The sequence below is a fragment of the Thermobia domestica genome, chromosome 8 (genome assembly GCF_964235325.1).
Source record: "Thermobia domestica chromosome 8, izTheDome1.hap1.1, whole genome shotgun sequence".
Taxonomy (NCBI): domain Eukaryota; kingdom Metazoa; phylum Arthropoda; class Insecta; order Zygentoma; family Lepismatidae; genus Thermobia; species Thermobia domestica.
Genome location: NC_137461.1, coordinates 260059000 through 260085121, shown reverse-complemented (window position 1 = coordinate 260085121; position 26122 = coordinate 260059000). Strand labels below are relative to the sequence as shown.

The following is a 26122-nucleotide window of genomic DNA, read 5'->3' as shown; positions in this document are numbered from 1 at the left end:
TTTTCTCGAAAACTACACATGAGAATTATTTATAAGCATGTTATTTGGTTTAGCTTAATGTGATCTATCGATTAACATACCTCTTATCTTTGGACAATATTCTAGTTAAACGGAAACGAAAATTTAAGACTTCATGATAATTTTAGACTACAACTCATTAACCATATTAAGTACTGTCGCTTTGTTGGTGTCACACTAAACAGCTGACACAGAATAAATTTCAGTATAAGTTTCTCTTCAATAAATGGCAGGTTTTTCGTACAGCATTAATTTTAGGTTTACAAAGAAACTAGTTTTTCTCCATTTTATCGAAAACTACACATGAATTTTTACAGTTACATGTAGAGAATGAAGATCTTCAGGCAGTAGTTGAGGCGTACAGTGGCCAGACATATGAGGAACTGGGACTACAACTCAGTGTGAATGGAGAAATCATTCGGCACCACCTTCATTAACTTGGGAAGCACTACAAGTTGAGTCGATGGGTTCCACATGATTTGACTCCGGAAGAGAAGGCAACGCGAGCAGACACCTGTGTTTCTTTGTTGTCTCGTCTCAGGAAAGAGCCATTTCTGGACAGGGTATTGACATATGATGAGAAGTGGGTCCTGTACGAAGTTCCACGGCACCATCATCATTGGTTAGCATCCCATGAACCAGTTCCAAAACAGCCGAAACCAGCACTGCACCAGAAGACGGTCCTCCTGTGTGTTTGGTGGATTGCTCGCGGCATCGTGCATCGGGAACTGCTACCAGCTGGTCAGAGCATCAATGCAACTGTATACTATCAGCAATTGAGCCGTGTTCAAGAAAAACTCAAAACTCTGGAGCCAGCAATTCTGAATCGCAAAGGGGTCCTCCTCTTACAGGACAATGCTAAGCCCATGTGGCTAGGATAACCCGAGACACCATTCTGCGCCTCGGATGGGACACACTATTGCATCGGCCATACTCGCCGGACATTGCACCGTCCGATTATCACCTGTTCCATTCCTTGGACAATCACCTTAGAGGACGCCAGTTCAAATCCCTAGTAGAGATGCAAGATACCTTCTTCACTTCACGGCCCACCAAGTTCTACCGCGATGGAATCCATGGCCTTCCGGAACATTGGCAAAAGGTCGTCGATGCTGATGGGGACTATTTTTGATTTTCCAGGTACGTTTTACGTGACATATCGATGTTCGAAGATTGTGGGTGGAAAAACGACAGAACTTTCTTGGTTACCTTTATATAATCTTTGGACATTTTTTCGTTACAAGCTAATTTTGTACAATTATCACACATATATTGCTTCTTGCAAAAATGATTGTACAAACCTGTCCTTTCTGTCACTGAGCATTAAAGAATATCACAAGTTAGTCTGAAAATCTCGACAATAATTCAAGAACGTGACTGCTTTGAGCTCATACAAATGGTAGGTCAGTCCCACATTATCATCCATCTCATTATCATCGTGCGTTAAACCTTATATATATATATATATATATATATATCGCGTGTTCTAAAAATGACGCCCATGGCCTACAGAGAATTATTTTACGAGCCAAAATAAAGCGAAAAATATATACAATTATATACAGTACCTTTCGGGCCCTCGTCTGAAGACGCGAAGTACACTATGTGGCAATATTGCAGATAAAGAACCTCAGAGAACATCTACCAATCCATCAAATAGTTACATCGATTCTCTTTAGATGGCAGTTAAAATCAATAGACGTTGCCGCTAGCACCACTCATTAGCGTTAACAACCGACGTATCTTTTTCATGGATTCGAGAAGCAATATTAATGGTTCCAACTTAATCTGCGATGTTGCCACGTATTGAAATTTTGATTCCGCATAGCAGCTGAAGGAGGCCCCGGGAGGGTATATCATTTTATAGCATTCTTACTTTATTTTGATCTGAATAATAGTGCTCTGTTGTCCGTGGCTGTCATTTTTAGAACACCCTATATATAAAAAACTCGAAAGGTCTTAAGCTGAACTACCGGCGATTTAAAAGTGGGTGATATGTACAGGGCTCATAGTGGTCTGATCTCTTCTAAATAGTTGAAAAGTGATCAAAAGCACATGAAAAAGTGACCAAAAAGTGACCAAAAAGCGACCAAAAGCACATGAAAAAGTGACCAAACAGTGACCAACCTCTCATCAAAAAATAATTTTAAACCTTGATGCCAAACTTGGGCTTAAATTGAGTTTTACATTTTTTCCAACCAACATAAGGCCGGCTGGATCATAGCTGAAATATGTATTGTTTTAACATGTTAAGATTAAAAATTATTTTACTTAAGTTTGTCAGCTAATAAAAAAAAAAATGAATTACTTGTATTTAGAGGTTCGTTATTAATTACATATTTGTACGGTTCTAGAAGAAAGAAGACACAGAAGTGCCCTCAAACCTACCTTGAGGGCTTAAGCATCCACCACCCACCCACTGTGCTTTAGAAAAATAAAAGGCTGAAGTGAGAATAAAGCTGACTTGGTTCACATGTGGCAGCACAGCTGCACATGGCAGGAAGTACTGAAGTTTTCAGAAGAAATAAGTGACAAGTTTCTGCCTTTTTCATTTATTTTTATAATATTTTTCTTAGAGAACTGCCAATGCAAAACATAAATGAAACGAACAAAATTACTTTACCCCCCCCTCAAAAAAAAAAAAGTTGTTTTAGTGACTAACTTGAAAAAAGTAACTTTTAGTTAAAGAAAAAGTGACTTGCTATGAGCCCTGTATGTATCAGCACATCGAAAATCATATTGGTGGTGGTGTTTTCGTCACAGATTCTCTTTAGGATAACTCCCGACTGATTTCACTACGCTGGGTGAATATCGCGCTGTCAACAACGCCATCTGATTTATCCCAGAGATTACTCATGGAAGACCCCCTCCCCCTCCTTTCACTGCCTGACTTCGGTAGGAACAGGTACCCTAACGCGGTTACGGCGATGGGAAAATTATATTATTCTAACTAAATGATAACATTGCAGTGCCAAAATGTTTATTCCAGCGAAATAATCTCGAGAAATGCTTCTAATCCCATCCTCGGTCGGTCTGAGTATATTTATGAAGGGGTGCCTACTAGTGAGTTTTAGGGCGCAGGTTGCGTTTATCACATTATTTGGGAAGGCATAGTTTTTCATTGAAAATTGTACAATTAAATTCAAGAATGGTAAATTTTGGTACACAATGATAAATTTCGGGAGAGAATGGTAATTTTAAAGAAGAATGGTAAATTTAGTGGATTGCGCCCAAACCGTTGGGGGAGAAGGGCCCCTCTGTATAAATATGTTCACAACTACCACTGAATAAACCTAAATCACGGTATTTTGGCCACTAAAAATCCTACCACTCACATGTACCGTAAAGATTACCAACTGTCAAACTATTACTTCACAGAATACAATCCATATAGATTTTACAGCCTTGTAACCATATGATGAATTGCTCCACTATCATACCTATAGGTTACGCCGTGAATTAATACGACAGGTCATATCACTTAATGAAGAAAACGTGGCTGTCAGTTTCATTACACTGCATTTCAATTTTCTAAATTTACTCTTTTTTATTGTGTGTTTTTACTCATTGCTCTGACTTGTACACCCTGGTTCAGAATCACGGCTGTAATAGCGAGCATACAAAAGCACCGTGAGTTGAATGATACATTTTCATAAATGACAGAAGAAACAGCAACACGACATTTTATGAAATACTTTACAGAAAGAAAGAAAAAAAAACAAATATAAAAATAAAAATATTACCTAGAACTGGTGCTTCTGAATCTAGAAATTGCATCAATAGAGGCTGGAAGACAGGAAGTCCTGGCGGTACGCCTGCAGCAGAAGACACTGAATCCTTTTCATCACCAACATCATTGTCATTGGACACCAGATCACTCTGTCGTTTTTCCAGAAGTTTAGCGACCACCATTGCTCTATGCTCACCCCAACGTTGAGTGCTAACAGCCCATTCACATAGGATCTGAATAATAGGCTCATCTTGATTCACCGGCTGAAATCAGAAATACTATCAGAAAAGGCTCTCGAGGATTTTTCGACGAGTGGCTCAGCACATGCTTTTACCTGGTATAATACGTGTATCAGGAATGTAGTTAATATAATTTTCTATGTTATTTGCCTACCTTTCATTTCAAATTTATAGAAATAAAAGCAACTTAAAATTCGGGAAATACAATATCCTACATAGGCAATCCTACACAACAGAGCAGTAATAAGTGAAAGGCAAACAGTTGGAGCATTATACATCACACGAAAGTGGTTAGTGAAAGTGAATAGTGATTAACCTACAAAAATAATCACAAGTTTGTTACTACTGAAATAATGATTGGAATACCCTGACGATTGACAACGGAATATTAGACATGGAAGACTTACAAACACGACGGAGATTCACTAATTTAGATTGTTCAGAATCTTTAAATTTGTGTACAGGAATTTTGTAATATGTGAGGAGAAATTATAAATTAGTTTTAAGCTATATGTAGTAGTAAGTAATGCATTATTGCTCTTTTAAGTAGCAAAAGTTTAGAATTGTATGTTTTACTCCTCATCGAAAATGAGATGTCTGAAAATCTCTTACTACTCCATTTCATATGTAAGATTGCGTTCTCCAAACTTTGTTATACTATTATTTTGAAATACTAAAAAAAGGCACGATTTTTTTTTTCTATGATTTAACAAGACTAATAATAAATTCTATGTTACAGAAAGAAGTCCGTCAGTGGATGCGATCCTGCAGCAGTTCTATCTGATTAAGACTGTTGTTACTCGTTTCCCTCGGGCAGTTGCTGTATCTTATTCTTTCATGTTTTCGCTTAACTCAAAAGATTATTAAATATAAAATTTGTAATTATCACTCCGTAGGATTTTCCTTATACTTGGAAACGTTTCGATATTTAACTAATATCTTCATCAGTCCTGATTACGTATTCTCCCTTGTGTTACCTTACATCTGCTTCAATTACGTGTATTTCTTATTATACTTTGGTGATTCAGAAAGTAATGCTTCCAAGCCCATTACTTGGTTAATAGTACTGCAAACATTCTGAACTGTTTATCATTAACACACTCATGTTTAAGCTATAGAATTTCACTTGTTTCACCTTCCTATCTCTTTTCATTGAGATAAGAAGATGAAACACACAGTAATGGAGCAGTACTGTGGAGCATTCGTCCCACAGTAATGGAGCAATCCATGGGATCCTGTGGTGACGTCCGGTTGAAACAGCGGGCTGTCATTGAATTTCTAACTGCGCAAGGTTCTGCGCTCAGGAATGTTCATCGCCGGTGATGAGTCGTAGGCGTCAATCGATGAAGTACCGCCACACGTCCTCTCCTCCGCCCAAAAGTTCAAAGTTGTCCCATCTGCTGGCAAAGCGTTGTTTACATTCTGCCTCATCCTACCTATAGTCCGGATCTTGCGCCCTGCGACTTTTGGTTCTTCTCCAGACTTACGGATCGCCTTAAGGCCTAACGCTACAGTTGTGACGCGGAGGTGGAAGCAGCAGTTTGGCATTGATGTCGCCAGCAGTAACCCCAACTCTTCGCCGACGACATGAAAAACCTTGTTTCGCGTTGGCGCAAGTGTGACGCCCGTAATGGGGACTATGTTGAAAAATGATGCCACCATTTGTAGCCGACATTACAAGCTTTCCACTGATACCTGTATCAGTGCTATATGTCAAAACACAAACAAAGGTATCACCTTGGAGGCATTACTTTCTGAATCACACTCGTAGTAATTTTACATTAACATATCAAAGGTAAAACAATTTAATATATAAAAGTCCTTTGCTGATATCAACGTAGCTACATGAATTAAGATGTAATGATACACAACTCATTGAAATTAACTAGATAAAATCTTCATTATTAGCATTGAACCTTTCAAGGTTTAAACTGCACCATGTTAAAACTTTTTTTTTTTTTTTTTTTTCAATATTTTAAATCTGCCTATTACAAAGACAAACATACGCAAATTTGAAAACTTAAGTGCAAAATGGAAGTCACATACCTGGCTAAAGAAATTTCCGTCAGTACTGATAAAGATATTGATGTCGAAACAGTTTTCAGTATATAAAAAAATTCTGCATATAGTGTATATAAATTCACATTCAACAGTTGAGAAATGTGTAATTTGCAGTTCTTGTTATTTAACTCAGAAGTTAGGAGAAACGCGGTGGTTCAGTATTATGGCGATTACCTCTGGTGATCCTAGTTTAATATCAGGTTATCTAAGTTTGTGGTTTGCATCACATCCAAGTGTATTGTTGGTTCTCCACTCTACCTTCTCCATTTCAATATCATTTACATTTCTTATCTATCTCCTCTAACATATAAAACATAACCGTGAAACGCTGAACTAAACGTTTCATTTTATTCTTCCTGAAAGCTTTCTACAGTTTCCTATTTATATGTTATACGACATATGTAAACAAGTTTTAATGAGGAACCCCACATTAAATATGTCTCTTTTTGTCTTTGTTCGATTTAACGCAAATTTCGCGAACACATTTGCTTTCTCAAGAAGAAAATTATTAGACGTAAAGGATAACTGAAGAGGAACTAGATCTTCAGAAGTTATACTTGGAATTTGAAAGAAGTGGCAAAATTAAGACAAGCACAAGTATAAAGAAGATAAATTGAAAATTGTTTTGACGTTTTCTTTCACTTGAAATACTTTTTCAGGGTTGGTCTGGCAAGTCGTTCTTCCCATTACGTGATTAGTCATGGTAATTTGAACATGACATAAGGGTTTCAAAAAAACAAGAAATTTGACAACTCCTTCCCCTTGTTTTTATCCTTCTCTAATGAAAATCTACAAACGATAAAGGGTGCTCCTGGATTATTTTGTTTGATTTCAATATAAAACCACGTAAGAATATTGCTTTTGTTTTGTTTGTTTAATCAAGTTCCATTATCGTTCCTTGCATTTCCAACTTCTACTGAAAAGAAAAATATCCTCTGAATTGATTTATGAATTTATCAAATGCAGAATTTACTTCCTGTTATCTTTTTCAAAAAAATATACTATGGTTTATTTGTAAGATTTCCAAAATATGGTTAAATATATGTATTGCCACAAATCACATTAAACAGAAAAACAGATAACGCAGTACTTACCGTATTTACTCGCGTAATTTTCGCACTTTTTTAGACAAAAAAAGTTGTTTTGAAACAAGGGTGCGTAAATTATGCGGGGAAAAAAATTAGCCACATCAGTGAAGATCATCTAATTTTTTCCCCCAGTCAAAATAATACGAAAATACCGGTACACATTTTCTTTGTAGCAAGAATTGACAACAAACAACTAATTCTAAATTTGTAGAAAAATAACATTAAAAAATTGATTAAGAAGTTTCTTACCTTAGAAATCACTGTCAAATCCTCGCGTGCGCAAATTACGCGAGGAAAATAAAATATACAGAAAATGCCCTTCAAAATTGGGATGCGAAAATTATGCGAGGGCGAAAATTACGCGCGTATTTACGGTATTAAAGGAACTGGAAACTAAACTACAAAGCCATTTTATTTCGTGTAAACATTAGAATTTTCGAGGTTCTAATTTTCTCCCTCCTCTCTTGAAGTGAGAAGTTTTATGTCCCACGATTGTGCCGGATAGGCTAAAGAAGACGGTGATGATGAGACATGAATGAAATGGTGGAATGAAAAAAGTGGGAAGAAACGGGACAGCCCCTAGAAAACCCACACATGGTGTTAGTCCACCACAAAGTCCACTTGACACGAGCTGGAATAGTACCAGGGACCCCACGCACCAGAGGTAAACGCTGTACCACTGAGCCAGTGCGGCCCCAAGGAAGAGAAGTGTTATCTGGAAGTGAATAATGACGGAAGAAATGTAGGAATGAGAGAGGGAGAGACAGAGAGAGGGGGAGAATCTCCACCCAACTCGTATAGGGTCACGATGGATTAGTGGTAATGTATTCACCTCTGATGCATGGGGTCCCTGGTTCGATCTCAGTTCACGCCTAATGGGTTTTGTGGCGGACAAACACCGTATGGGGTATTCTAGGGGTTCTCCCGTTCCTCACACTTTCTTCATTCCTCTATATCATGCATTCTCATCATCATAGTTTGCTTTAGCCTACAAAACATAACTGTGAGACGTAACATGAAAGATTTCATTTTCTTCTTTTTTTTACAATTCACATAGCTTGGTTACGAGCCACGGACGAGTCGCAATATAGATAAAATCTCTACTTTGGGGCTTAATATCTTACCCCAAACGCGAAGAAAGAAAGAAAGAAACAAATTTAGAATTAGATTTAAATGGTTAAACAGGAATAGGTCTCCAGTGGAAAAAGAAGTATAAAATTAGAAAATCAATGATACTGTTCCCCTGTAAAAATACTATTGCTACTACTACTTATACCTAGGTAGTATATGAATAAATTAGTTAATTTTTGTACTCACGTAATCTGATCGTTCTCTCACTTCGATATTATTTTCTCGCTGGCCAACAGGGTTGAATATTTTCGAATACAACGTGTCAAGAGAATTATTTGCATCTACTTTATCAAAGCTATGTCTATCTAAGGCATCGAGGGTGTGAAGAACTTTGTTGATTGTAGTACCTGTAAAAGGGGGGGAAAAAATGACAAATTATTTCAAACGCCAAAATGCTATTCTATTATTACTCTAGCTTTCGTATGGGTATATCTTAGACCATCGATTGTGGAACACGGATTAGGGGGTAGGAAGAAGTTTCATTGGCTGTACCAAGACAAGTATAGAACTATTAAATTCTTAACTAAACTCATTCTTACTTTTCTGAACTTCAGTGAACAACTGAAAGACAATTAAGAATATAACAAATGTAGAGAATAAGGCAGATAACAAAATAAAAGATAATATCTACAATTTGCTCTTGCTCTTTTCTTATAGGCCAAACATCTGGGTGCGCAGTCTATGACGTCATAATTGCTGGACATCCAAATTTAAACACTATTAGCGTCAATTACCCGCTTCATTGGGTTAAAATAAAAAAAATTAAAAAAAACAGTAGTCTGTTACGTTAGTCAGCCACTTTTTACTATTACTGACTGATACTGGCCATTTTCGATCATTTTTATACATCTACCCCTCTCCCAAGTTGCGATCCTGAATTTTGATTTAAACAGCATTGGAAGCGTCACTCTTCATCTCAGCGATACCAAAAACTTTGGACTCTGCACTAATATCGGCCATTTTTGATAATTTATTTATATATATATATATATATATATATATCTTCCCCTCCCTCCAAGTTGCGGGACTAAATTTGAATTTCAGTGGCATCGGAAGTGTCCTGTTCATCTCAGCGATCCTGAAAACTATAGATTTGTCACTAATATCGGTCATTTTCGATTATATATATATCACCCTCTCCTTCCCCAAGTTATATATCGTCAAAGTGAAATGATAAAAACTATCCCAGGCCTGAACCTCAACAATCTTTAACACTGGAAGGACCAGGGAAACTCCCTATCTATAAGGGCCGATGGGTCATTTTGACCCAAACGAATGTTTTAAAGAAAATTAATTGCTAGTCACTTACTTAAATTCTCTGAACTGAATTATGGGGAATATATATTATAATTTTTTACGAAAGTTTTATAAGTTATACATTTTTAGTTCTCACAAAATCAAGGAGTAAATATGTGCAGTATAAATATGTTACATAATATATTAAATTAGGCCTACTACAGTATTACATATCTGAAATATCCAAATTTATATATTTATTTATAAAATCTTGTTACTGGAATAAAATAAGTTTCTTCAGTGTGCCTACAGATTTTTATGCTGAGTGATCCTCAACACACTTTGAGCACCAGATTTTTGTTACACCAGTGCATTTTCCACATACACATTTTTGACACCCCATGCACACATGACGGGTTTTGTTCCCTGAACAGTTTCCAACTTCACACCTTACTCGGCTTTCCATAATATTTGGGTTCTTCTTTTCATTCAGCATACAGACTAGTTTTAGATTTGAAAGTGAACGGTTTCTCATTTCCATGTATGAAGTTCGAAGTTTCAGGGCTAGCTCCACGATGAAACTTCTTCGACTGATTCTGCTTCCAAATCGAGAACGTTATACCACACATCTACCGGCTATCTCTGACTAATAGATCTTACTGTGTACATTCTAGCCATTTGGTCCACTATATCGACTCCATACTTTGTTGAGTTGTAAAAACTGACAAGTCTCAGGAGTTTTCTTTTCGTTACTCACAATTTCAACGGAAGGGTGCATGGTACTAAGAATTATAACGTTTTTTCTTGGCTTGCATTGATATCGACAGTAAGCGTTGAATCAGAAGCGACATTCTTGAATACAATTGTACTTTTATGAGGTTCTTGACCTTTATTCACTGATGCAGGCACTTCCCGTCTTGCACGATTTACAGTACCAACTAAACTGATTGATTTTGATTTCAATTTATCTGCAAGTTTTGACGTAGTAAAAAAGTTATCCGTTGTAAGGTTGAGACCTTTCCTTGTGAATGGGGTCAACAAACGAAGAACTACATTCTCACCAACTGATTAATCAGTAGATCGTGTAATATCTTTACCTTCCTGCATGTTCACTCTGAAATAATTATTTAAATAATTATTATTTTTCTGAGCAGAGTATGCGTATTTCTTTAATAATAATAATAATAAGATATATATATATTAACGCCTGAGGAAGATAATGTTACATTATGGAAACTGTTACGAAATAATTTATTTTTAATAAAGAAATGCATACTTTGGTCAGAAAAATAATAATTATCTTTACCTGTATATGGAAAACCATTGCACACCTATTTCGTATCCACATCTACTGCAAGCCAAAATTTTATGCCCAATATGTCAGGCTGTAACCCACCCAAGTTTCATAATAAAATGAAATTTTGTAAAAGGAAAATTTTGTGAGATGAAACTCCAGTTTACTGTTAAGTGGGTTATTTCTCTTGGAGTTGGAAGCACTGCTTAACCTTCGGTTAGATTGCGTGAGTCGTCGATCGGGATGACGTCACGTTGCAGCCGAGGTTCTGGCTTGAAGACTGAAGCGCTTCGCAGTGTATAAAATGAGGTAAGAGTGATAGGTCCTCTGAATGAATTAATGGGTCTTTAAATTAATATTCTTTCCGTATAATCGTATAGTTTAGTTAACTTCTTTTGAAATCTATAACAATTCCTGACTATGGTTATTATTTAGAAACATTATAATTATTCAATATATTTTGGAAGCACATATTTCTAAAAATATTGCGAAAGGAAAAGTAAGAAAGGAAAAAAAAAAAATGTTAATTGAATAGTTCATGTTACTGGTTTTGTGTAGGCAGATTATGCCTTGAGTTAAAACATGTTGATTCTTGTTTTTCCTTGTTAAAACTAAAGTAAAGTCGCTGGTCAGGAAGTTTAATATATTGAAATTACGGAAAATATTAAGGCTAGTGGAGACTTCAAATGAATGTTTTATGTCTTAGGTCCGCTTTGAAAAAGAAAAAAAAAAGAAAGGATTTTATAGAATTACAGTTGAGCTATTGCTCGTAATTCATACATTTTGACCCATATTTAAGAAATCATTTCCTCCCACATTTTCATTCCAAAGAAAGCCACTTTGCAGTAACTTCGAGTTCCATACATTTTTGATTATATTGTTAAATAGGTTTCTAAATTCTATATTTTGGATTTACGATTGGTTATAATAATACTTCAGAAAATTTTGTTACTTGGAAAAAAAAAAATCCTTTTGGGAAAAATGTTACTTGCTAACGGCGATTTCGATTAATGATATTATTACTTGTTAAAATTGTTGAATGTTTTCTATATTACTATTTATATAACACGTTTCGGATTTGTTATAATAAAATTTTCCATTTTGTTAGAAAACTTTTTTTTACATTTACAAGTAGTTCTAGAAGTTTTCCTGATTATCTTAATAGTGATATTTTTTTGCATACAGTATAAGCCTTTTCCAGTATTGAACCTCACTCTTCACGTCGTCATTATTCTCAGCCGTGGGGGAGTGGAATTCTCCTTTCTCTCTCCTTTTAAAATTCTTGTATTCTAAAGGGGGAAGTGGGGTGACGTCCGTTCTCGCAGGACTGTGGGTAGTGGGGGCTATTTAAAGATTATATGTGTATCGTTCATCCGTTACAAGGCTTACTAGCAATATACTGTAGAAATGGACACCTACATTTTGATGGCAAAAGTTGTTCATCTGCAGTAATTCAAAACTAGCAATGCAGTTTTGCATGAATGGATTCCAGATTTCAGACGCAAGGGCAAACATATATGTAGTCAAACGTTGTTTGCGGGTGGCTTTGATATCAAACCTAAGGTAACTCATTATTTCTTTCTTGAATTTGATTTTGTATCATACACACCGCGAGCATAAAGTATAGCACAGAAAGCATCTACTTCTTCCAATGTGACTGACTACGTTGTATTTCCAGACTTCAAGCGAGCCTCCTCTTTTGTACATCTTTTTATATGCTTCAGAATGTTTTCACTTCTCATCAGACGCCAAGCACTGCAAACACTATTTTCAGAAATACTTTGATTAGCAAAAGATGTTGGTCCGCTGTTTTGACGGATAATATTTTGATCTGTACGTCGACCTGCTCTAACCGTGCCAAGAGGGATGACTTTCCAAATCGATCCATCAGAAGCACGCTTTTCATGATCTGTAGGAAATGTAGCTGCTTGAAGCGATCGTGTTTGAACATTCTTATGTAAATTGTCTCTAACAGGTCCTGCATGAGAGGATCCTGGTCCGCAACTTTGAACTATATCTGTGATGGCAAATGTTGGTGGAGCTTTGGAAACACAATTATCTTATTCAGATTCATCTTCTTCCTCTGTACTTGATTCCATGTTCCTTTCCTTACTCCTTTTTTGGGCTGGTATGTAGTCTTCGCCTTCATCTTCTGAAACGTCCTCACTGTTACTACTATCACTACCAGTTCACTAGGGAGCGAATAGTAGTATTGTAGTGCATCTTCAATACTATTGAACTTTCCTTTATTCATGATCAGATATTCAGAGTTCCGAAATTGCTCTGAACACAACAATACACGCACATGAAATGAAATACAACGACTAATGTGAGCTAAAACAGAGGGGAAAAAACGAACAAAAAAAAGAGAATGATTTCGTGACGGTGCAGTGCTACTATACATAATCAGTTCAGAATAAAGAAAATTTGTAAATCTGTTATTCACGCCGACAATCTTTATAAAGAAATATTGGTGGCGGATACATTGTTTCTCTTTGCGACCCTCAAGCCGACCCCCCCTTATAGCCACCCGACCCACCCACACCCAAATAACACATGTATTTCATTTGTTCTACATGACATCTTAATTGAGCGCCGAACAATCTTACAAACAAAAATCTATTTTTCGTAAATGGCATCTTCATTGCGTGACAGTGTGACAGATATAATTAAGGGAATATAGGACTTATATTACATTCCAAGTTTTCCAACTAAGTATGGAGTTGTGTGATTTCCTCATCTATAGAGATAATCTAATCTCTTTCTTCTTTAGCGAAGCTGCTCTACAGATAGCATTTGACTTTGTCAATAAAGTAAAGCAAGACTTCTGCTCTGCTTCATGTGCAAGCTGGTTTGCTTCAGTCTCTAAAGCTTTACTTGTTTCTATCAATTTCCTTTTCTTTCTCTGCAACTGTTGTACATTTTCACTTATCTCATTCTTCTTGCTCTGCACTTGACTTTCCCTTTTAACAGTCCTTATTTTCTCCAGCTCTGCCACATAGTGCTGTCTTGCAGGTATGACCTTGTCACAATAGCATTCATATGAAATTTTACTAAAGAGTAAGTACTGTTGAGAAAATAGACTGATTATGGAGGATTGATGCTGGTACAAATCACCGTTTCTGGAGTATCGCGCTTGTGAAAGTGAAGGCAACATCCAAGAATGGGTTGACAGACTATTGGATGAAAGGAGTTGTTCTTCTCCCAGCCAACCGCCCTGTTAGGAGAAAAAAAGCCCACCAACCCAACCATGCACACATGCAGGATCATGACAAATTATATTCAGCACAAAAACAGGAATAGCAAACACGCACTTTTCCATTTCGTTGCACTGACAATGTCGCTACAGCTGAGTTGACTAACGTGAGACCAGCACTGAAGGTCATACACCGGTTCGCTTGCCGGGTATTACAGTGGCCTCATCTAGCTGATCCAGAGAGTTAGTTAGCACTGTTTTTGTGAAACATTGTATTTTATCGTTCTTCCACAACCTAGAGATGAGAAATCAGGCGAACGTGGTGACCATTTGCGCCTGGAAATCAACGAGTTCCTGAACAAATTATGCAATAACGCGTGAGTAATAAAACCATTTTCAATGACCTCTGTTACGCTCGAACAATCTTCTCAAGCAAATAAAAAATATTTACCACCACTTATATTGTTACCATTATCTTCAATTATCAACTGTTGTTCACTGCTATCAATTACTGTCCATGTGTACCATGTAGAAAACGAACACTAACAAATAAGATTTTCCCTCGTGCGTGGCCTAAGTGCACAGATACTTTTTGTCCAATCTATATAAACAATATTTGAGATTTTTGAAATGGAAGAGCATACAGAACCTAAGAATCAGAATAGAACAGAGCACAGTGATTATTCATGAGTAAATAAATTCTTCAAAGTACAATTTTATAGAAGATAATAATTACCTGCTTTCGATTGCTGCCACTTATCACACGACCAACGTCCCTCAGCTGCTCTACTTCGTTGACGAATAAACTCCTCCCTCATTCTTAGTTCAGCCCTATAAAAAAAAAACAGGATGAAAGGTTTTGTACTGACATAATAATAATAAAAGGTTATAAGGCTTGTACTGATATTAAATAACGTACTAAGTCAAACGTCACATTGCATAAGGATTTACAGTATTTTCAATGTGTATACCTTCAGCATCAATGCATGTATACACGATGTTACTAGTCTTCAGCAGCTTTGAGAAAAGCCTGGCTACATTGCACAACACATTTCTCTACATACTAGGTACTCTGAATCTACACTAAATGAACCCAGAAGTAGAAATCCTAACGTCTTTGATCTTGAGATCGCGGTGGCCATTCAACGAGACCACGAAGATCGATCCACGCCTCTAAATGAGTTGAGTTGATTTTAGTTTAGCGTCCCTTTCAGTAGCGAGGCTAGAGCACCATCCTGTTGAAACACTGCGAAAAGGCGTAAGCTTCATTTAACACGGTTTGGGTACAAAACCTCGCGGCCCAAAATCTCGCCGGGACGAAACCTCACCTTGCCAAAACCTCGCGTCCCAAAATCTCGCCTGCCAAAACCTTACGGTCCTGATCTCTAGACACAGAATCTCGCCTGGTCTAAACTACGCGGGACATAATCTTGCCTGGGAAGAAATGTCGTCAGTATAGAACTTCGTCACGACTATTTCTTCGATGTAGAATCCTTTATATATTGCTATATGTATATATTTTGTAATAATACATAATTGCATTAAAATTATGACAAGAAAATTTTCTGATACATGCTTTGAAATCTGTATATATAAAAATGAAAATTACCATGTTTGTGACAACATACCTCTTATGCCACCCGACCGATCTCGATCAAATTTTCAACATAGATGAGGTTCGGGTCTGGGATGTCTTTTGTAATTTCACTTTGACGGCATAATGAAGTGGAGGGGGAGATATATAAAAATAAATAAACATTAATAACTCTTGAACCAAGAGACCAATCTCGATCGAATTTGCCAATCTCGACTTGAATTTGATCTCGAACACATCAGGTTACCGCCTGGTAGTGATGTGAGGTGGAAAATTTTCCATTTCGGAAAATTTTCCGCTATATTTTTCCGGAAAATTTTCCGTTTTAAAAAAATATCAGTAATCAAGTAACAATTCCTCAGCAATCAAAAAATTGGTTGAATTCATATACAGAAATGTAAAAAAGTGAAAGATCGTTTAAAGAATCTGAAAATTTTCATGGCTCAGACAATTTTCAGTACTATGTAGGAACAAGTTAAACAATTTTTCCTGAATCGAAATATTTTCAGTCTTATATGGAAAAATTGAAGAACTTTGTATGAGTCGGAAAATTTTCATCATTTTGAAGCAAAAAGTAAAACAACTTTTTGTGAATCGGAAAGTTTTATTGCTCTGTAGAAACAAATGTAAGGAATTTTCATGAATCGGAAAATTTTCATCACGGTGTAGAAACAAGTGAAAACACTTTTCATAGTCCGGACAGTTTTGGATATTATGTATAGTGATGTTACGTGGAAAGTTTTCCACTATATTTAACTGCACATTGAGATATACAATTCCTGTAGAGGAAAATTAGACAACAACAAATTATAATTTTCTAATTAGATTTCGGGAACCAGAAAATTTTCTAATATTTCAAGTTGGGAAGTAAAAATTTACATAGTGTTTCTCTCTCTCTTCATCTACGAGCTCCTTCGTTGCTAAGCGGTTAGCATACGCGCCTTTGGCATGGAAGACCTGGCTTAGATTCCCAGCGGGAGCTCATGTAGTTCAGATTTCACGTTAATAAGTTGGTCCCGTCTTATATAGTCTCGCTGCTGAAGGGGACGTTAAACTCAAAATCAACTCAATTGAACTCCTCTCTCTCTGTGTGTGTGTGTGTGTGTGTGTGTATGCAAAGTGCAGAAGACATGCGTTCGTGGAGTACAAATATCCCATTCTATTATTTAAAATTTCAATTTATTAAAAGTCATGAATGTTTTCCGATTCATAAAAACATACTCCACTTATTCCTACATCGTTGTTTAGTCGTAAAATTTATTGGTGATAAATATTTTCTTAGAAAGTTTCATGAAGTGAAAATCTAACGATTCTTCATTTCAAGAATGTTTCAAAAACTTCAATGCGTTCTTCCTTCAGAATCCACCTTTGATCTTACAATATTAGATTTCGTCAGTTTAATACGCATAAGACAGTTTTCTCATAGCTTTACTACTTTTATAGATTTACATTATGCAACATTTATAAATAAGTAGATATAATAGAGAAAGAGAGGGGGGAGAGAAACACTATGTAAATTTTTACTTCCCAACTTGAAATATTAGAAAATTTTCTGGTTCCCGAAATCTAATTAGAAAATTATAATTTGTTGTTGTCTAATTTTCCTCTACAGGAATTGTATATCTCAATGTGCAGTTAAATATAGTGGAAAACTTTCCACGTAACATCACTATACATAATATCCAAAACTGTCCGGACTATGAAAAGTGTTTTCACTTGTTTCTACACCGTGATGAAAATTTTCCGATTCATGAAAATTCCTTACATTTGTTTCTACAGAGCAATAAAACTTTCCGATTCACAAAAAGTTGTTTTACTTTTTGCTTCAAAATGATGAAAATTTTCCGACTCATAAAAAGTTCTTTAATTTTTCCATATAAGACACAAAATATTTTGATTTATGAAACATTGTTTCACTTGTTCCTACATAGTACTGGAAATTGTGTGAGCCATAAAAATTTTCAGATTCTTTAAACGATCTTCGCTTTTTAACACTTATACATGATTTCAATCAATTTTATGAATACTGAGGAACTGTTACTTGATCACTGATATTTGTTAAGAGCGAAAATTTTTCCGGAAAAATATAGAAGAAAATTTTCCACCTCACATCACGGCTAAACAACGATGTACGAATAAGTGGAGTATGTTTTTATGAATCGGAAAATTTTCCGTTTCAATTTTTCCGGAAAATTTTCATCACTGTACAGGACAGACAATTCTTCGATTCATAAAAAATTGTTTCACTTGTTCCTACATAGTACTGAAAATTGTGTGAGCCATAAAAATTTTCAGATTCTTTAAACGATCTTCAATTTTTAACATTTCTATACATGAATTTAATCAATTTATGAATACTGAGGAATTGTTACTTGATCACTGATATTTGTTAAGAACGGAAAATTTTCCGGAAAAGTATAGAAGAAAATTTCCCACCTCACATGACGGATATACACGGATGTAGGAATAAGTGGAGTATGTTTTTATGAATCGGAAAATTTTCCGGTAAATTTTCAGTTTCAAAATTTTCCGGAAAATTTTCATCACTGCCGCCTGGGATGGTTTTTATCATTTCACTTTGACGGGAAGGCGGAGGGAAAGGGGGAACATATAGAAATACATAAAAATTAAATTGGTTGCGTTTGTGACTTAATAACTCTTGAACCACCCGAACTGTCTCGATCAAATTTTTAATATAGATGGAGTTTGAGCCTGGGATGGTTTTTATTTCACTTTGTCGGTGACCTTAGGAAATTCGAATAATATTTATGAAAGTATGAAATAATATGAGAGTTTTTACGTCCCTCGGTTATGTCCTGTAGGTTATAAGAGACGTAGATGATCAGGATGAAGGAAATGATGGAATGAAGAAAGTGGGAAAAAACGGGAATACCCCTCGAAAGCCCAAACACACGATGTTTTGTATATTATTATTATTATTATTATTATTATTATTATTTGTAATATGTATTATTATTGCATATTAAGAAACTCACTGGGTAAATTTTAAGGAAAGGTTTCATTTCGCAAATTTTTAGCCAAGCGAGGTTTTGGCCACGCGAGATTTTGGGAGGCGAGGTTTTGGGCGGCGATGTTTCGGCCGCGAGATTTTGTCCGTATCCCTTTAACACACTTAGATAATACGTCTTCTTCAAGGTGCATGTAATCTTCCATGGTGACTATTTTCGACGAAAAATGGACAATTAATCTCAGTTGCCCAAATCCCGCACCACACTATGATCTTATTCCCTTCCTACATTTGCGAACAATTTGTGCAATGAGAATTTTTGTCACATCAATACCTCCAGTTTTGTTTGTTTACTTTTCCACTGAACAAACCAGTTAATACAAAGTCAAGATTTTCATTGATGTTGTTGCGTATCACTTACAAAACTGTAGGCGATAATCTAGGTCATTCTTACTGAGATGCTCAACTATCTTACAAAGAACTTTTAAAAAAAATGTCCTGGCATGTCTCTGCAAATGTTTTTCATATATAAAAACCAGAAAGAAAATTACAAGGAAGTTTTGAGAACAGCATAAAGCGACTGTAATTTTACAATTAGATAGCAAGTGGGGGAAAATATTCGTATTTCACCCATTCTTCCACCAAAAACTTACGTGCCATACGAAACATGAAATTTTGAGACAGTAAAGAATATTTTATGGCAGAAGAGAAATTAAAGTCATAGAATATTAGAATTACGTGTACGCTGTACCTAACAACCAGATCAATACAGCGGTTATACAGAAAGGAAACACATAGCAAAAAATTATCACAGAAAGTGTCTATGTCAACAAACAACTACACAGTTTCACGTGCTATTCTAGATAGTGTAATAAGGAAATTAATGACGTCGCCATGAGCATACCAGACAGATTATTAGTGTCAACGATTATGAAATAACTGGTGGAATGAGAACGTGGGAGGAAACGGGAGAACTTCGAAAGAAACCCACGGTCATAATCCTCTTCACTACAAACTCGCGTGGCCGGGATCGAACCAGATACCCCTCGCATTAGAAGCGGGAGTTCTAGCACTGAGTGTCGTGCCTCCTCTATGCATAAATACTTAACTGAAAGATGGATGTCTCAAGTTGATGAGCATATCAAACCAGGATTCTGATATACATATAAAAAAAATCCCTGACTTTTCTCTATTTCTTTATACTAATTCCATCACCATCATGACCACATGAAATTCTTGTGAAATTGGCCTACTTCTCCCCTACAGCCAACTTTTTCTCACCAATTTGATAATTTCTCTTCAGCACTTTTTTTTTTCTTTTGTACTAACTTTGTTCTTATTTTCATACATATCGTCATTATTTTTTTGTTTTATAAAAAGACTCCACAACTGTCTCCGAACGAGATTCTGTATCTACTTAAAATACAAACACATTTTAAATTGTGCGATGATCTGTAAATTTTTGGTTGGCAACACTATCACAATGATGAGCTTGGCAACATTAGTGACAATAAAGTTCATGAAAATGGCGACGGTATAACAGAAAGCACAGTGTGTGTGTGTGTGTGTGTGTGTGAATTGGTATGCTGAAGTGAAATAAGGTGTGTTGGCGTAGCGAAACTTTAGACGAGTGTACAAAAATATACCTTCTGATGTCAGGAGTACAAAGAATTGGCACAGCAAGTTTCTGGCTACGGGAGCGTTTGTGAAATTCAAAGAAGTGGTCGGTCGCCAGTGTGTCCAAACACGGTGCCAAGGGTTGCCGACAGCTTGAAAAGAAGTCCAAGAAAATGGATTCCGCGGCGGTAGTTGTAGTTCGGAATTCCTCAGTCAACAACGCACAAGATAATGCGTAAACACTTGAAAGCCAAACTGAACAAGATTAAGTGTGTGCATGAACTGACAGAAGAAGATGAAAACACGGGACTGGAGTTCAATGAACTGATGCTGAAGCAACTGGATGATGACAGGGAACTTCTGAAATTACTTATGTTCTCAGATGGAGCAACTTTCCATGTTGCAGGGAGGATAAACTGGCACAACTGTCTTGTTTGGGGAACTGAAAACCCTCATGAACATGAAACTCACGAAAGAGACAGTCCGAAGATGAATGTGGTGTGCCGTATCAATGTACTACTTCATAGGCCCGTTTTTCGTCGACATACCTTCAAATGCTTACAAATTTCCTGATACCCGAGTTGGTTAGGTTGGGAATCAAGGATCGCATCCACTACCAGCAAGACGGAGCCCCTCCCCTCCCCCCACACATTATGCATAAGTCGTCAGGGATTACCTTGACCGTGAGCTACCTGGCAGGTGGATTGGATGGAGGCCCTACCCCTTGGCTTTCCAGGGCCCCCGATTTATCACCCTGTGATTTTTGGTTATGGGGTCACGTTAAGACACAGGTGTATGCGGAAAAACCAAAGGACTTGCAGGACCTGAAAGGTAAGCTTAGTGAAACGATCCATGACATTTCTAACGACGCCAGACGGAACAGCATTCACGGATTTCGGCAGAAGTTGCAGGAGTATATGGATGTCACGGAGCCCAGCAGGAGGTGTGGCGATGGTGGCTGCGATGTATTTATGAATGATGATACAAACTCTAAATCTCAATAAAGATCTTAACATTTATTTCACTAGAATATTATTATTTAAAAAAATATATAAGCATTTGTTTTATTGCAAGGGCTTTATAACAGTTATGTATGATTAAAAATATCATACAGAAATCGAAAACAGCAGTGTATTTTAATTAGAACTAATTACACTATAATTAAAAATTAGATTAATGTAAAATCATGACCAAACACTGACTTTCGCCCAGAGAGTTACTGAAATTTACGTCAAGGAATGCCTTTTCTTCTTAGTCTCGTTCAGTTCGGTATTAATGAACGGTATCAATCAACTCTCCTTTGCATCACTTTTCCGTTTCAGACGTAAACTCTATTGCTCCAAGTTTCTCAGTTGTGTATCCAACATTTTCCCTTTTCAGGTTCCTTTTTGTTGTGCTCACTTATTTCTTCCTTCTATACTGGTGCAAATGTTTTTCGTAGCGTTTCCTGAAACCTTTCACGTAAAGCATCATCCTTCTGGTGGTTTACACATGTTCGATGCCTCCCGCCTCTTATACCAGATTATGAATATGTTTATATGCTACAATAGTCTTTTCATGCATATTTTACATTAAGATTGATCTATTAATGGAAAATTCTCCCTCGACCGTTGTCTTTCCATGTGAGAATGACAGCCCAGTTTTTACAATCGTCCATAAATGTTTGTATTCTTCAGTACCACAGTACCAACAAGATGTTTGCTGTAAACGGCATCAAGTCCTAATTCGTTACAACTCTGGAAGACTTGAACTTCATTGTGTTTAGACTGATGAAATAGAATTATTATTATTATTATTATTATTATTATTATTATTATTATTATTATTATTATTATTATTATTATTATTATTATTATTATTATTATTATTATCTTTCTAATAGCAAGCATATCATCTATGATATGAAACGTATGAAATTTGTCTAAAAGAGAGAACCTGTTTCGACCTAAGGGAGTAAATGTTGAATTACTTGAGGATCTTACCTTAACTGTTTTGTGCATTAGAGGACTTCTCTGTTGAAGTTCGGTAATTATAGAAGTTAGGGTTCAGCGAAAGTCATGTAAAAATTCAAGCTTTTGTTGTTCCTTGCCCTCTGTTCTTATCTGTTCGAGAAAATGTCTGGCAGCAAATCCAATGTCAACATTTTTGCTCAGAATAAGATTTTACGTTTTTCTCACATGAAAATTTAATAGCCCTGTAGCATTTTAGTAGTTCTGGTTTTACACATCGAATCATGACATCTTGTAAAAATTTCTCTGTAGCATCAAAGATGAATGGGGACATTGTGTTGAATTTGAAAACCTATGGAGGAAGGGACTGGCATTTAATGGCTATTATCTTGCAGATGGCCAATTTGCACTTGATAAATGGATAATTTGTTGCCTTCTTCAGTGTCTCTACAGATATTGTGTTTGGCAGCGCTGCTTGTTGTAGCAATTTAATGACATAGTTCCAAATTTTCAATGTCCTCTGAAAACTACTGACATTTTCCAATCAGCGGATGCCGCGTAACTTCACAGGAAACCACTACTAGGGACTTTGTGCATCCTGTGATCTCAGAAAACTTTCCTCGACGAGCTGGAGAGTTACTGAATAATAAATGCAAGTGACATAGCAGGTTTCACATATTCCAGTCTACCGATTCAACACGTTTCTATCACACCAGGGATAATAAGCAAGCAGTATGTACCGAAATTTACGAAGATTAAACTTTTCACTGAAGATCCAATTTGGCTAACAATTATTAAACCAATTCGAAAATGCTAACTAACCAAATAATTACAATAAATATCTTACAAATACCCACTAAAAATCACAGTTTCCATTATTATTTTAAAATAAAACAAAAATAAAATAAACTGAATCAATTGCCTTAAGGTGCTTGCTGTTATTTAAGTATGGCAGGGCTCCTAGTGGTCTGGGTTCTTGTAAATAGTTGAAAAGTGACCAAAAGCACACGAAAAAGTGACCAAAATCTCATCATGCCCCCTTTTTCCTTTGCCAATTTCAACCATCACCTCTCTCTTTGTTTTGTTTCATCTTTTCTTCTTTACTTCTTCTTTTTGAGCTTCCTTCTTTCTTAGGTTTTCTAAGTATGCTTTGTAATTACGGTAAGCAGACTTAGCAGATGTAAGAAGCTTCTGAGTAAGTGGAACCAGTTCTGGCCTATTTCCGAATTTCTTCATCCCAGACATTATATTTAACTTAGCATTGAAGGTTCTCAAAGCTACGAAATATTCAAATTCATCACCTACTCTTAAGAAGAACATACAAGAAGCATAACACAAGACGAATATGATGAACCACACAAACACACACACAACGTTGAGCGGAGCGTTAACTATTACAAGAGAAAACTAAGACTATTATGATAGAAGGAAGAATAGACACAGAAGGGTTCTCAACCCCACGTCAGGCTCGTATTCAGGGGGTTTAGGGGGCCGGACCCCCTAAATTTTTGCTTGCCCCCCCTAAAATTTTCACTGTAGGCTTGCAAATGAATTATAATATGGTGATGAACTATAATATGGTTGGATCATCCCCTCCTCCTAACTTCAGCCAGGACCCCTCTACATTTTTGGGCTGGCTACCGGCCTGCCCCACCTTGAGAGCTTAAGCATTCACCAACCATTCACTGTGCTTTAGAAAGAATAAAAGCTGAAGTGAGAATAAAGCTGACTGTTTCACATGTGCCAGCAAATACTGAAGCCTTCAGAAGAGTAATGAGTTACAAGTTTCTGCCTTTTGCCGTTTATTTTTATAATATTTTTCTTAGAAGTCACTTTACCTCCCAAAAGAAGTAACTTTTAGTTAAAAAAGTGACTCGCTTGAGCCCTGGTATGGTAATCCTAAAAAATAAACGCAGGGAGACTGAAGTACAAAAGGGTCGAGAAAAAGGGTTTGGACAGAAAAAGATAAAACGAAGTAGCTCTGCATTAGTAAATAGAAGCTACACTGGGTTCAGTTCAGGTATCCCGTAGTCGGCAAACACGCATTCATAAGATGTGATCCTGTGAAGGACTTGACACAATAAATCAAGGATTCATAATGGCATTATGTACAAAGAATTTTGAAGTTACGTTAAAGATATTTCTATTATTTTTAAGTGTTCTCCATTTATCAGAGCAAGAATGTTCGACGAAACTTCTAATTCTCCCCTGACATTTCCTGCCCATCTTTAATTTCCCTGACTTTCCAATTTGTAGGACTCCTGTTAAATCCAACAACAGTATACAGTACCTTTACTCAAAAATTTCAACTTTACAACATTCAATGCTCCCCACTTTACAACTTGCCATTCCCCACGTCATCCCTCGACAACTAGTCATTATATTACAGTTTTCCAATCGCTACGGTATTTGCACTCAAGTTATATTTGAAATATTGTATACATTGTCCTAAAACAAATACCAATGAAGAAATAAGGAACGCTTTACCTCAACTGCGCGTTGTTAGTTCGTGGAGGCATTGGCAACACTGACGGAGGGCAGGGCAGGAGATCGAGAGGGGATCCACTAAGCACCGACGATGACTTTCCTTCTCCTACACAATTCCACACGAGAGCTGTCGGACATTCGATAGTTATTTCCTGAAAAGCAAACATAACGGTCATTTTAACGACAATTCTACATTAGAATAAAACAAGGATTACAATTAAATATATACTATTAAAGCAGCACATGCAAAAACAATGATGAATAGAGCACGTGCGGCAGTAATTATAAAGTTATGTTTAAAAAAAAATTCTGAATACGCATCTTCAGAACCACTGTCCCTGTTAGAAGTTTTAAGCCGTGTCTCTATATTCAATTGTAGAAGCCCTGTGTCCGTATTCGTAAGTCAGATTCAAACAAACACAAGTATATAGTCTTCATTCCTTCGAAACCTATTTACCACGGCTTATATATCAAATTATATACCACTTTCGAGCGCGACAGATCTTCAAAGATTGACTCTCAAACTTTTCTTTAAACAGGACTACAGTCCTTGGCGCACTACCTTCTCTAAGGTGTCTAATAAATGTTTATTTTCAAATTTGAGCTTTTTCGTGTTCTTTTAAATTTTTCAGATCTGTTTGTCTTTCTTCCTACATTTTCATTTTCCGAGCTATAAGAAATGCAGTAAGGAAGATTTGTTATGTATTAATGGACTTATATTTTCTCACACACAAAAAAAGAGTTTCTGTCTGATTAATTAAAACACGCATTATACTACTATATCAAATAAATACTGTTTATTTAAGCTATTGTAAAATAAGAACTGACTAAAATACGCATATTTTATAGTAGCATAAAGCAAAAGATTAAAGTAGAAGGTTGGTGGAAAAAACCAGAAACAAAAAACCTAAGTATACGATTCATTAAAAAAAAAAAACATAAATTTACATCTAAAAACTTACTTTAAAAACATCGATGAAAGTAATTTTAAAAATTTTAGTCCTTCTATTCTCTTTCCAGCCTTAGAAAAAAGTAGATGTAAACAAACCCACATGACTACCAGTCGGTCGATGACCAGTGATTGGTTGTTGTTCTCACTGCACTAGTATCCTACCGCAATAAAATCCCTAGTAAATTAATAATTTGGAATAAATATGTCTGAATTTATCCTGCATTTTGTGATAAGAAACGCAATATATATAATATTTAACAACAGATGTAGCTTTATTTTAACCAAACCTGTACTTGGACATATAATATTTACTGCGCATGCGTACGTGTTCGCGCGCCGACCCCGCTCATTTGAAATTGTAGAATGCAGAGTTTCATGGCGACGATGAGTGATAATAATCCATTTTCGTCTCGTGTTATAAAACACAAAAGAGAACAACAGGAACAGAGACAATATCGTTTATATAACGATTTAAGAAAATACATATTTCCAGCATAGCAGTAGTTAGTACCAGTGCGTTAATTATTTACCAACCAACGTAGCCTTACACTTCGGAAATTAT

At 36.3% G+C, this 26122-nt stretch overlaps 1 protein-coding gene across 2 annotated transcripts in view; it reads right to left on the bottom strand.

The window, feature by feature from the left end:
• kto (mediator complex subunit kohtalo) overlaps nucleotides 1–26122 on the bottom strand; it is a 212389-nt gene that overhangs the window by 123291 nt on the left and 62976 nt on the right. For both annotated transcript variants that reach the window (XM_081769676.1, XM_081769675.1), the window contains exons 9-12: nucleotides 24609–24760; nucleotides 14730–14824; nucleotides 8454–8614; nucleotides 3762–4011 (exon numbers count right to left, since the gene is read on the bottom strand). In XM_081769676.1, the coding sequence (XP_081625802.1) occupies nucleotides 3762–4011; nucleotides 8454–8614; nucleotides 14730–14824; nucleotides 24609–24760 (658 nt within the window). The remainder of the gene's footprint in view (nucleotides 1–3761; nucleotides 4012–8453; nucleotides 8615–14729; nucleotides 14825–24608; nucleotides 24761–26122) is intronic.